The sequence below is a fragment of the Pyrgilauda ruficollis genome, unplaced genomic scaffold, assembly GCF_017590135.1.
Source record: "Pyrgilauda ruficollis isolate IOZ18807 unplaced genomic scaffold, ASM1759013v1 scaffold100, whole genome shotgun sequence".
In the NCBI taxonomy this organism is placed as follows: domain Eukaryota; kingdom Metazoa; phylum Chordata; class Aves; order Passeriformes; family Passeridae; genus Pyrgilauda; species Pyrgilauda ruficollis.
In genome coordinates, this window is record NW_024508102.1 from 1,619,095 (window position 1) to 1,631,648 (window position 12,554).

The 12,554-nt window shown below is 52.1% G+C and overlaps 1 protein-coding gene across 8 annotated transcripts in view; it reads right to left on the minus strand.

Moving 5' to 3' along the window:
* Positions 1–12,554, minus strand: part of ANKS1A (ankyrin repeat and sterile alpha motif domain containing 1A) — a 74,587-nt gene that overhangs the window by 14,707 nt on the left and 47,326 nt on the right. For all 8 annotated transcript variants that reach the window (XM_041468023.1, XM_041468031.1, XM_041468067.1 and 5 more), the window contains 2 exons: positions 11,215–11,281; positions 7,420–7,526 (listed from right to left, as the gene is read on the minus strand). In XM_041468023.1, coding sequence (XP_041323957.1) covers positions 7,420–7,526; positions 11,215–11,281 — 174 coding nt within the window. The remainder of the gene's footprint in view (positions 1–7,419; positions 7,527–11,214; positions 11,282–12,554) is intronic.

Genomic DNA, 12,554 nt, shown 5'->3' on the forward strand with positions numbered 1-12,554 from the left:
TCAGGGCTGGCCTGGGCCAGAGCTCTCCCTGTCACCCACATTTTGGGGCAGTGAGGGACACTCAACAGCTCCTTCATCCCAACATCTCACCAAGTGCTCTGTCAGGAACCAGCTCCCACCTGGGCTCAGCCAGAGAAGGTGAAATGCATTACCTGGGGCTGGGTAGGCTGAGTCCCACCCTGGGTCCCAGCTGGCACAGACTGGCTGCCAGGCAGGCAGAGGGCCCTTCATCCCCCAACCTGGCCTTCAGCTTCCTCCGAGCCAAACTGAGCCCCCTCCCTGGAGAGGAACCGATACCCAGCACCATGAGGGACACTCCTGAGCCCTGTGCCCTCCACACTGCCCCGAGGGAGGGCAGGGATCTGCCACTGATCCCTGTCCCCACTGGGAGCCCCGTGGGATGCTGGTGCAGCCGACCTGCCTGCAGAGACACGAGTTCTTGGAAAAAGGCTTGGCTTTGGTCATGCCTCACTGCCTGCACTGTAGTTAAACAGCCTGTGAGGCTCCAGGTTTCTCATTAAAGGAAGAAAAACCAGTCAGAGGTTACCTGGCAGAAGGCAGAGTCCCCTCCTGCTACCGAGGTGACCCCAAAGTGACTGAGCCAAAGGCAGCGCTGCCGAAATCTGCCAGATTCTTCCTCCAGCAGGACACTCTGTAGGCACTTAACTACCCAATTTTCAGATGCTGCTTCTTCCCCAGAGCCTGGCGCCTGTCCATGCTCCTGTTCCAGCTCAGGAAGGGCCTGGGGCAGTGAGTGCTCTGTGCAGGACGTGTGGCTGGGCTGGCAGCAGAGGGACCCTGACACCAGTGCTGGTGTGAGCACACCCTGCACGGGCAGGACAGGACCAGGACGGGTCTGCTGCAGAAAGCAACAGATGCAAACCCCAAACACAGCATTCCCAGACTCCAGAAGCTCCTGCAGACATCCCAAGCAGAGAGACAGATGAAGGCTCTCTGTGCATACAAAGCTCTTTTTCTTTTTCCCCTCAGCGCATTCGAGACAATTTGCATCTTGTTGAAGATTCTGCTGTCACTGCTATTGCTCTGCTTTTGGCAGAGATGGGGACATGTCCAGCTCACAGCTGGGCACACCCAGATCTCAGAGCAGGGGGACTCCATTTGGTCACACAACTCTGTGTTTGTGATCTGTGGAGTTTGGTGCCTTCCCTTAAAGGCATCTGGGCTACTTGAGTGGAGAGCAGGAGAAAGGATCTGTCTGGCCACAGGCACGATGAGGAAGCCCCAGCTTTTCACAGAGCATTGATGGGGAAAGGGGCTCATACACAAAACCCTACAATAAATCCGAGATTATCACACAGCCACTTCATTTTTAATTTTCTTCCCCATGCAGACTGGCAGCGTGACAACGGCAACAGAGGGAATCGGTCATGGTTGTCAAGTTCAGGCAATTTTATTGAGAGAAAAAAAAAAATTAACTGCAACTTTAATGGTTTTTTTAATGTTTCTGGGGCCTGGAGCTACTAATGAATCAAACATAAGTATCCTCTAAATTGCCAGTTCTGGTCCACCCACTTTGCTCCTCAAAATCCACTCCAACCTCTCTGTTCCCCGTGGAGTCCATTCCTATTATCCAGGGAGCTTTGGCACAGCTCTGCCACATTTCCCAAGATCCTCAAACTTCCTTCAACCCCAGATCCCTGCATGCCTCTGCTCTCACCATTCAAACAACCCAAACACCCCAGCCATGGGGGATAAAGCACAGCCCTTGGAACCTCCCAAGGACCAGCCAGAACCCACTGGGGTGATGTCAAACAAAATTCATTTAATTGAATGAAGTGATTCCCACTCAGGGGCTTGGCAGAGACCCTTACCCCAGGGTCCAGCTCCCCTCTTAGGGGCTCATTTAGTGCTGCACAGTCGGCCTGGGGATACTGGCACGTGTTCCTGGGGGCTGACAGCAGTGACCAAATCCAGAAACAGCCACCCAGAGCTTCTGCCCAGATAGGGAGAGCTTGCTCCAGTTCCAGCCTGACACAGCCAAGGCATGGGCTACACAGAGCTCACCTGAGTCTGCACGAAAATCCCTGCACAGCTGTGGTCAGGCCACGTTCTTGCTGTGTTTCAGCAAGAGCAGATGCAGTAAAACCCTACCAGGGGTCTCTGGTGGCTCCTCACAGATCATTCCTGGGTGCAAACTGCTACTGGAATGTGTCAGTGCAGTTTTCCCCGAATGGCTACTATAAAATGACAAGTTCTATATGAAAATAGAAAAAAGCTCTGGGGCAGACACATTCCCAGAGCATGTCCAAAGCCTGGCTGCTGCCCAGGGGACCAGCAGCTGCGTGCCAAGCTGGGCCATTCGGAACTGGATCGGGCAGAGCTGAGTGACTGAGGACACAGGAGATGCCAGTGCTCCAGCAGGGCAGGTACCAGGTGAGGACAAGGATTTGCAGATGTCAGCCCACACCCAAATCCCAGGATGTGAAGAGCAGAGGAGACCTGGCTTTGTCAGATGTGGAGCAGGGCTGTCCTCAGCCTGGGAAGGCACAAGAGGTGCTGAGCTCGGCTCACACCCCCAGCCAAGGTGAGCCAACCTGAGCCAAGGCCTCAGCTCCACATTTATCCTGGTTTTGCCTGCACACACACAGAGAGGAGAAGGGGAAGGAAAGGCTTTCCATTAGTGAACAACACTGCAGGCCAATCTAACATGGCTCTGAATTGCATTGAATCACATTAATGTCAGTACTCTAAATTATTTGCAGACACCCCATTCTTCCACCACCATCATTTTTCTACCACTTCTCCCCAATTATAAAAAAATAAATAAAATCCCCCAGAGGAGCCCAGGGCACTACACACAGAGAACAGATTTCCCTTTCTGACGCTGTCTCATTGAATCAGCATTAGCTGCTTTCCACACACTCCATGGGAATCCAGGCTTGAACAATAAAAAAAAGCCATAAAAAATGGTTTATGTTCTCTTTTACCTGCTCATTTGTGAATCAAAATATCTTTGAACTGAATAAGAAGTTCAACTCCAGAACACTGGTACAAGTGCCAGAGCACGCGGGGTTTGCCCTTCTCAGATGTCAGCCCAGGGGAGGCTGTGGGGCAGCAGCAAGATCCCACCCTCCAGGGGAAGGGGAAAGCTTTTCAAGCATCTCAGATACATTTATGGGATCTGTGGGATCACAAAACACCGTGTGAGGGAACAGGTAATGGCATTTCCTTCCCACTTCTGTGGAGGAATTCCACCAGCAGTTACTGCAATTCCTTCTCCTTACAGTGGCCGTGTCCTTGCCCTCTCCAGACAGGCAAAGTCCAGCCTGCTGTTTCCCTGGGTTAATCTCTGCTTGCTGCAGGGACCAGGAATGCACTGGGCATCCCAAAAATCAATTTCCTACGCATTTTGGACTTCCCAAAAGGGGCATCTGTGGCAGATACACCAGAGAGCACAGCAGACATGAGGGGGCCAAGCTCCAGGAGCAGCAGAATCCCTCTTGGTCCATATTCCTGTGACATTTTTCCTGCTCTCCCAGCTCACTGCCCGCCAAGGACAATTAAGTCCATTTATTGTGCACTTTTCTGGATGACACTTCTCACTCACTGCTGCAGTTTTGTGATCTGACCTTTCATTCCCCTCCTCTGGTGAGGGATGAGGCAATGAGGCTCCTGGAACTCGGCGCACGCTACGGGGCCGCGTTCCTCCACGTGGGAGGCAGCAGTGCTGGGTGGTGGGGTGGGCATTCCTGGTTCACTGGAGCTGCTCACATTTGGCAGGCAATGCTGCTGAGGGTTTTATCCTACTTGCAGAGCTGTATTTTTGCTAAGTCAAGGACAGCACAGCCACTGCCAGCAGCTTCGCCGCGGTTGTGTTCACCCACCGCACAAATAAACTTTCCTCTCTGATGAAGGAATCCCAGCGGGCTGCAGAGCAGAGGAGGAGGATTGGAAGCACTGTCTCCACTTGAGCTGTTCCTAATCCCAGCTGCCTGCACAGGCTGCTGCCCAATTCCAGCTCCATATGAAAAGCAGCAGCTGAGTGTCCAGTCTGACTGCCCCGTGGCAGTGGTGCTGGCCGTGAAGGTCACTCAGTGGCAGGGCAGAGGGTGAGAGAAAGAAGCTGCAGTCTTGGACAGTGGGGTTTGTGCTTGAGAGTGGCAGAATAACAGGGAAAGCCTCTTCCCTGCCTTGTCCATAAACACAGTGTGGCTACAGTAGGAAACTTCAAGAAAATAGAAGAATTTCTGCAGACACAGAGATGTGGCCCAAAAGGCAGAGGTGGGAAGAGAACTGCAGTGTTTTGGAAAGCTAAGCTACCTAAATTCATCTTTTATCAGCCCTTTCTTCCCTCAACCAAGCCAAAAGATTACACAATCCAAGATCTGTGCAGACTTTGGTCCCTTCCCAGGAACAAGTAGATGGACGAGGGCGCTCCAACGTCAGGTCACATCCATGTCCCAAAAATCCTGCTGACTTGCACCAGCAATACCCACCCCCGAGTGAAGCCAGTGCTTGATCAAGACCAACTTTGTCCCAGATGCAGAGCTGGAGTTCCCAGGAGCAGAGAGGAGGCTCCAGAGCACCTTTTCCTTGCACAGCACAGCCTGTGAGACACTCGTGGCTCCCACTGTCACCTGCAGGAGCTGTGGGTCCCTGAGTCCCTCTCAGCTGTTGCTCAGCAGACCCTGAGAGGAGCAGGACCCTCCCTGCTGCCCACTCCAGCTGCAGCCTGTCCAGTGAGGCAGCCAGCACGTGGCTGGAGCACAGCTAATCCCCTAATCCCCAGTTCCTGGAGTTCTGAAAATAACGGAATTATTATTTTTGGAAACAACACATGTTTCTGCCTTCCTATATTAACATCTAATTAAGAAGCCAAATATATTTACAGAGCACTTTTCAAACTCCCTTTACACACAGTGTGCTCATGAATCATTTCCCTACCTGGGGGTAAAGGCTCTTTGTGACACGGGGGATAGATTAACACAGGAGCCAGCTGAAAATACCCAGGGAATCAGAAATTCCTGAGAGCAGACCCAGCTGCAGTACAGGCCACCAGAGCTCCAGCAAGCCCAGCACCCCCAGTCTGAGTCTCTTACAACCCTGTCCCACACTGGGGGCAAACAGGGCAATTTAAACCCTGGTTCTGCAGTGAAGAACAGCACCAGGCACCCCAGTGCCTTGTCAGGCTGTTTTTAACCCTCCTCTGAGTTATTATCTACTACAGTCTGAGTATCTTTCTCAGTAATTAAAGGGCCCTTTTAGGACACTGCCCTGCTCTGTAGCTGCACGATCTCTGCACACTCAACACTCTCCTCCTGCAAAGCTCCTGGTTTGCCCCCAAAAAGCACCTGGGGACCCCAGAGCAAAGTGACCATCCTGGCACGCCAGAACACCCTGCAGCTCTCTGAGCAGGGAGCAATGCAAAATCCTGCACAGAAAACACTTTTCATGTCAAAAGACTCCAATTTCCTAGTTTAGGCTACTAAAACTTAATTAACCTCATAACCCACCTGGTGATTTGCAAGCCATTACCCAGCGTTCTTTGGACCTTGAAATACTGAACACAGTGAGGTCCTAAGAGGGATTAATCCTTTCATAGAAACTGTTTAATTCCAGGAAATTAACACTCTTAGTTTGGAATATTCTCTGTTAGAGACTGGAAGGGGCAGCCAATAAAGCAATGGTTGTGCAGAGAAGAGGACTGGGCAGCTCAACACTCAGAGCTTGATGTCCTGAGCCCATGCTCTGCCCAGCTTCAGTGTTCACAGCAGTTTTAATAATTCATCCAAAACCATCAAAAACACCACTAGAACCAAATTAACTACCTGCTCCTCACTTGGCCTCTATCTGAAGGTTTTGCTCCCTCAACACCAGAAGCTGAAGGCAAGGAACAACACAGAGGGAAAGATTCTAAATAATTCAACTTTCCTGCTGTGCTAATGTATTAGCTTGGAGTTCTCAGGGCTGGGATGAATGGATTTAAAGCCAGGGTTGGCACGGGTGCCAGGGTCAACTCCCTCGGAAAGGAGATAAGCAGCAAAATGGAAATCAGCTGGGCTTTGCACAAGATCTATGTGAAATTATTTGACCTTTTAAATTTAAGAGGAATGAGCAAATGAGTGTCCCATCCCCTGAATCCAGCAGCAGCCAACTGCTGCACTGGGAGCACTGGACAGGGGAGGAAAATGTCCAGCCATGAAGAGAGCAAATCCTACCACGTACCAAACACCACCACACAGAGGAGCCTTTGCCACTCGAGTTTTGAGCTTAGTGGGGTCCATCACACCTGGGCAGGCAAGGGAAAGGTGTTGTGACATCTCCAAACAGCCCCAGCACACACAGGGATGCTGAACCCTCTCACACATCCTTGGCCAAGAGTCCACTGGGTGGGACATGGGGTGAAAACCACAGCAAACCCCAGCTCTGGAGGGGAGTGTTGGCCCTGCCATGGGAAGGGAAAGCAAATGGCCTGGTTGCTTGCTGTGGAGACCAGGAGGCACAGCTGAATAGACCCCATGACATTTATCTTCCTATTTTTTGAAGTATAATTACGTCCTGCCTTTAAATAGCCCAACAGATGCTGCTCAGGTGTGTGCTTCCTTGAGCCTCCATCCATGCCCTTTCCTGGCTTCCTGTCTCTCTCCAGCTGCCCCTCATACCCTCCCCACCACTGATGGCCACTGTGTGCTCCCAAATCCCCTCACCCAGCTCACATCCTGCTGGTGTCACCTCTCTGCACTGTGCCCAGCACCAGAGATGTCACCGCTCCTGTTCCAAGGCAGGATGCTGCATTAGCCAAAATGACTTTTCAAAGGTTTACATCAGTTTTTTGTTACTTGCCAAACTTAAGAGTCCACATTCAAAAGTATTTCTTTAAGCCATGCAGGGAGCACTTCTCCTGCAGCACCAAGATTTTCCCTCCTGGCAGTTCATCCATCATTCCACAAGAATTCTTGGATTTTTACACCGTGCTGCTTTAAGTTTCTAGACACTGGTGATTAAAACCCCTCAACCCTGAGCATTACCATGTCGTCATCATTAGGTTTCAGAGCCAACAGTGTCAGTGCAATTAGGTACAGCTCATTAACATACTGCCTGCATGCTCTGAGCAAGTACAGTTCCAACAAGAGGTCTGCTGCCTCCTTCACAGCCCAGAGCACAAACTGCTCAGGGCTTCCATCAAATTTCAGTTCCCATTTTTGGAGTAAATTGGACAGTAACGATTTAGCAGGCGGACAAAATAAAATTTTCTATCAAAATTTCAACGATCAAACCAACAACACCCGAATTAAATGCAGAAACCCAACATAACCCTCACCTATTCCTTCTGCCCAACCTCCTACACCCCCCAACACCATCCTGGCAGGCGGCAGAAGCCGGCTCTGCCCGGCGCCCACACCGGCAACGCGGGAAGCTTTGGCCAAGCCATTCCCCAGAGGTCCCTGGGGCACTCACCAGGAAGCGCACATCGTCGAAGCCGTTCAGGAGCAGCTTGCTCTCGTACTGCTGCAGGCCGATGGACTCCAGCCACTCCCCGACGCTCTGCTCCAGCATCCGCGAACCTGACGAGAGAGGAATCGGCAGCCGCTTGAACAGGGAGAAACCGTTCAGGCGGTAGCAGCGGCACTCTGAGGAGGACAGATGGCATTGCCACATCATAGTCATTACCATAAAGAAACTCAAAAAATTATGCTCAGAGTACAACAAATCGGCGGGCAGACAATTCCTCTTGTGTGCACAGAGCATGGACAACGAGCTCGCGCTGCCTCGGCGGGCTCCGGGTGCAAATCTGTGCTGCAGTTCACACTCAGAAAAGAAACTCCTCGCCCGGGCAAAGATTCAGAGGCGCTGCTGGGGCGCTGAGATCACAGGCACTGCTGTCAGGGCTCGCGAGTTCCTCGCCAGGCAAGCACATGAAGCCCAACCCCACGGGGATGCAGATCCACTCCTCGGCTCAGCGGAAGGGGGCGGGAGGAGAACAGCAAACTTCCACCCGAGGCATTCCCAGGCAGTCGCAGGTGCGAGGGAAAGGAGAGGAGCTGTGCCAGTCCTCTCATCTGAACACCTCTGGACACAGCCCCGGCTCAGCGGGGAGCACGGAGCAGCCTGAGAGAAAACAGCTTCATGCAGCCGAGCCAGCTCCGACACGGTGGATGCTCGGGAAAGCAGCAGGAGCCCAGGCAGAGCGGCTGTCCGCGGGAAGACACGCAAGACAAAGGAAGCACAGACTGCAGCAGCGGAGAGGAAGGGCTTGTGCTCTTCCTCCCCAGCAGTCCTGAGAGAGGCAAACCATGGCAGGGGTTTCGTCTCGCCGTTGCTGTGTTATGGGGACCCCAGGCTCATGTCTGGCAGCCCTGGCTCTGTCATTCTACCAGCGATCCGATCACTTGGCATTCCAGCACGCTGCCCGGACCTCTTGGCATTCCAGCACTGCGGCCCCAGAGAGCCCAGCCCCAGCTCTGCACCGTGTGACAGCACAGCCAGGACGGCTCTCACCCAACACTGCTGGTCCTGCCAGGTGTTGGGCACGCACCTGGATTTGCCCTTCCTTCACTTTCTTCAGCCGAGCGCAGCCGTCGCATGGAGCCCCTCGCTCAGACAGGGAGCAGCTCTGCAGGAAGGAGGCATTTCGGTTCCCTGCTTCCAAGCCCACAGCAAAAGGAAAAAAGCAAATGCAAGCACACTCTCTCCTCTTCCTGCAGCAGCTCAAGTCCGAGCCATGCCCTGGCACCTCCCCCTCAGCCTCGGATAAAGGAGATTTCTCCCAACACCTATGGAAGCCCTGGCAGATGAGCTCTCCCTTCCCTCATCCCTGGGATGAGTCCAGTGACTTGTTACTCTCCTCTAGTAAAGCTCAAGACCTTAAGTATGACCAAAAAAAAGTTCAGAGATCTCCTTTTCATCAGGGAATTTGCTATGCAAGACAGGCAGATTTCCAGGCTCCCTGGCACGTCTGTTTCCAGCACGGACGCAAAGAAAAGGATGATCAGGAGACCCCCGTTTGCTTCCTTTGAACCTTCAGGTCAGCTGAAGCAGTTTGGCACCTTGCAGCCATCCCTCCCCACTGTGCTGCAGTGGCTGCACACACAGAGAGCTCACGGTGTCACCTGCAGATTCCTGGGGTAATTCCTGCTGTCTGCTCCTGGGGGTTGCTCCTGTGCCGGTATTCGGGAGCGCCGGCCGGTCCTTCCAGCGCACGCAGTGAGATCACAAAAGGCTTCTGCCTCCCTCCCCTGAGCCAGCCCATGCTCTGGGGGAGCAGCTAAGCCTGGACTGTGTGCCAGCAGCTCCTGCTCTCCAGGTCTCCATGCTCCCCTCCATCCTTTCCCCCGCGGTCCCTGCGCTCCGCCGGCTGCGGCGGCGGCTTTGTCTGAGCCGCGAGCCCCACGCTGTCCCTCCCTTCTCCTCATCCTCTCCCCCCTCCCAGTGCTCCCACCCGCCGGGAGGGAGGCAGCGGCTCCGTAACTCTCCAGTGGAAATCACTGACTCCTCGATATTCACTCGATGATGGACAACGTGGCTTGGGGGTTTTAAAAAATGATGTCACAGGTTTGCTCCGACAGATCCAAGTGATTTGTGGCTGGCTCAGAATTAATTTATCAAGAGAGAGGTGAGGAAGTGCTTGCTGCCTACCACAGCATTCCTGGGAGCTGTCGGGGTATTGGAAGACGGAATGAAACCACAGCAGCTCCTTCTCCTGAACTCCTGAATTTAATTTTTAAAATTATTTACTCTATTCAGCCTTGCATGCACCTCTAAATACATTTCTGCTTTCAACAGGGAAACCTACAGTGATACCAAGTGCAGGTTTTCTGCTCACAAAACCCTTTCAAGTCATGACAAAATGAAGAGAGGGAAGTATTTGGAGGGGTTCCTTTAAAAAGAGAAGAACAGACACCTAAAACATCCCAGACTGAAAACTAAGATGCCCCAAATACATCTGATATTTGTGTGTTACAAGGATGATACAAGAACAGAAGAATCACAGTACTTGTGCCCCCTGGCAAGATCCTGATCACCAATTCTGGCTGAAACAAACTCCTATTTCTCAGCTCCATCCTTCCCCTTATGCTCCACATTCTGGGAATCCTGCCTTTGAGAGGCCTGCAGCTGGCAGAGGGGAAATCAGTGGGCAGAGGCTGGAATGCTGAGGGCATTCCCAAAGCTCTGCTGCCTCCTGCAAGGCTCTTCTCAAGTCCCACAGCACAGAGAGGCAGCACAGGAGGGATCCCAAACTGAGTGTGACAGAGCACAGCCCATGGGAAAACCCCTGGCTCTGGGACAGGGCAGCTCCTGTGCAGCAGGGCTGCTGCAGGGTGTCCACCTTGCTGAGCACTCCCTGCACAGCTGCAGCTCTGCAGGAGCCCTGCCTCTGCCTCTCTCCTCCATGTCAGACCTTTCCCTGGTGCTATTGATCCATCACAGCCTGAACCGGTGTGGGAAGGGCTGTCAGAGCAGGGAGCAAACCCACACAGAGCTTCAACTCCTCTGCAAAGCCATCTGATCCTGGAATGCAGAGCCTGAATCAGGCTGAACTCCCACTGGGAACAGTGGGTTCCTCCTCACCTAAGCAAAAACCTGAGTGACAAATGGGTATGAGGTGAGCTCTGTCACAGCCCGTGTGAGCTGCGTGTGCGGATCTCTATTAGCATCTCATCAGGAGGAGCTGCTGCCCATCCAGAGTCAGAGCTGCTCTGCTGCAGCAGCCTGGAGGTGAAGGATTTAAAAGGACAGAATCCCCCGTGCTGGCAGCTCTCCAGCAAGCTTGAGCTCAGCTTCTGCTCACGACTCAAAGGCACAGAAGGGAATTCACATTTTAAGGGTTGTCCAAGAGCCTTGTTCAGTGGGTACCTGCAGGTGCACTTAGAAATGCCCAGATCACCCTCCCCGAGGCACCTGGCAGATCAGCCACATGCAAAGGGCATGGCCACCATGGCACCCACACTGACCCACCACTGGCACCATCCAGCCCTGCTCAGCACAGCTGCTGCCCTCACAGAAAGAGCTGGGAGGAAAATCCTGCAGCTGCATTCTGCAAAATTAAAGGAATCTTCCCAAGGAGTGTAGAATTAAAATTGCTGGCAGCAGCATTGAGCATCATAAGGGAACCCAGGTCTGCTCCTCCTGTGCCAGAGCATTCCTCTCCCTCCCAGAGCCAAAACAAGATAGAAACATCCACACACAGGAGCCAGCACCTTGTTTGTGTGCAGATCACAGCAAGGACAGACAGACACATGCTGGCTACACTACCTGAGATCCTGTGCTGCTCCTGGGAAAAGTCAATGCCTTCGCCGATGGAACTCATGATCTTTTCAATCTGGAAATTAAAAAAAAAAAATCATGTTTTGCATTATTAATAAAGCTTCAGGAAAAGGTAAAAGCAGCTCAGGATTTCACCTCCCACATGACAGCTGAAGAAATCCAGGAAAGGATGTTAAGGTATCTCTGGACTAGAAGAGGCACCCTGAACACCTTGCCTGGGTCAGTTGTTGGGATGGATGGCTCACAAGGGATATGGAGAGCTTGAGGCTCTGCAGAGCTTTCCCTTCCACAACTTTCCAGAGCCTGGAAATAAAAAGCTTCAACAAAATCCCTCAGGAGCAGAGCCTGGGGGTGAGAAAAGAGCCCCAAACTCCTCCCTCACCCTGTAGGAGCACACAGCCCCCTACACCAGCAGTGAAGCTGCAGCAATGCTGTCACCCCCTCCTTCCCAGCAAGCAGACTGGGAGCTCAGCTTCCCTACACTCTGGTTTGTTGGGCATTTTTGTTTTGGCTTGATTTATTTTTTAAACCACTACATTTCCCAATGCTATGCACGGAGCAGGTGCTTCCAAAGGGTTTGAAAACAGATTGTGTGGGATAACAGCATCACAGGGCAAAAAAGGACCCAGGAGAGGGAGCAGGAGTCAGCTCCATCAGCTCCATCTCACCTCTCTACAGCTCCAGACAAACCTCAGGCAGTGAGGAAAAAAGGTACAAACTCTGCTGGAATGGGTCTGAGTCCTCTTAAGAGCTGGATAAAAATGGCTGCATTTGCCACACACACAAAAGAATAAATTAATGCAGGTTGCAATTCCCAGTGAACTTTCAGGAGTCTTCCTTAAATGAGAAGAGAAACTTTTCAAGCAATTCTTGAGCAGAATTAGCAAACTGAGGCTTCAAATGCAGTGGTGCAGAGAGAGAACTGACAATTCCCAGGTTAATTTGTAAGAGGAAAGACTTGACAAACTGCAGCTCAGCTGGTCAGTTCAGACCCTTCAATACTCAGCACTGAACTCCACTGTTTCCCAAAGAGAACACACTTGAGAGGCTCAGGGTTGATTGCCTACCCCAGTCTTCAGTCTACAACTGAGCAGAAAATAAAATAAAATAAAAAGAAAAAAAGAAAAAAATGCCTCCAGTAAGACTCCCAAAAGGAAATCTCCCAAGTAAACACCCCTGTGAGGCACTTCTGAGTGGCTGCTACTGAATGCAAAGTGACTGGCCACAGAGTGGGGGAATAAACCTCAACTCTTACTCAACTTTTTTTCTCCTGGTCATTTAAGGACATACTTGGGGAAGGAGTCCAAGTTGCCCTGGACTTCACCCCT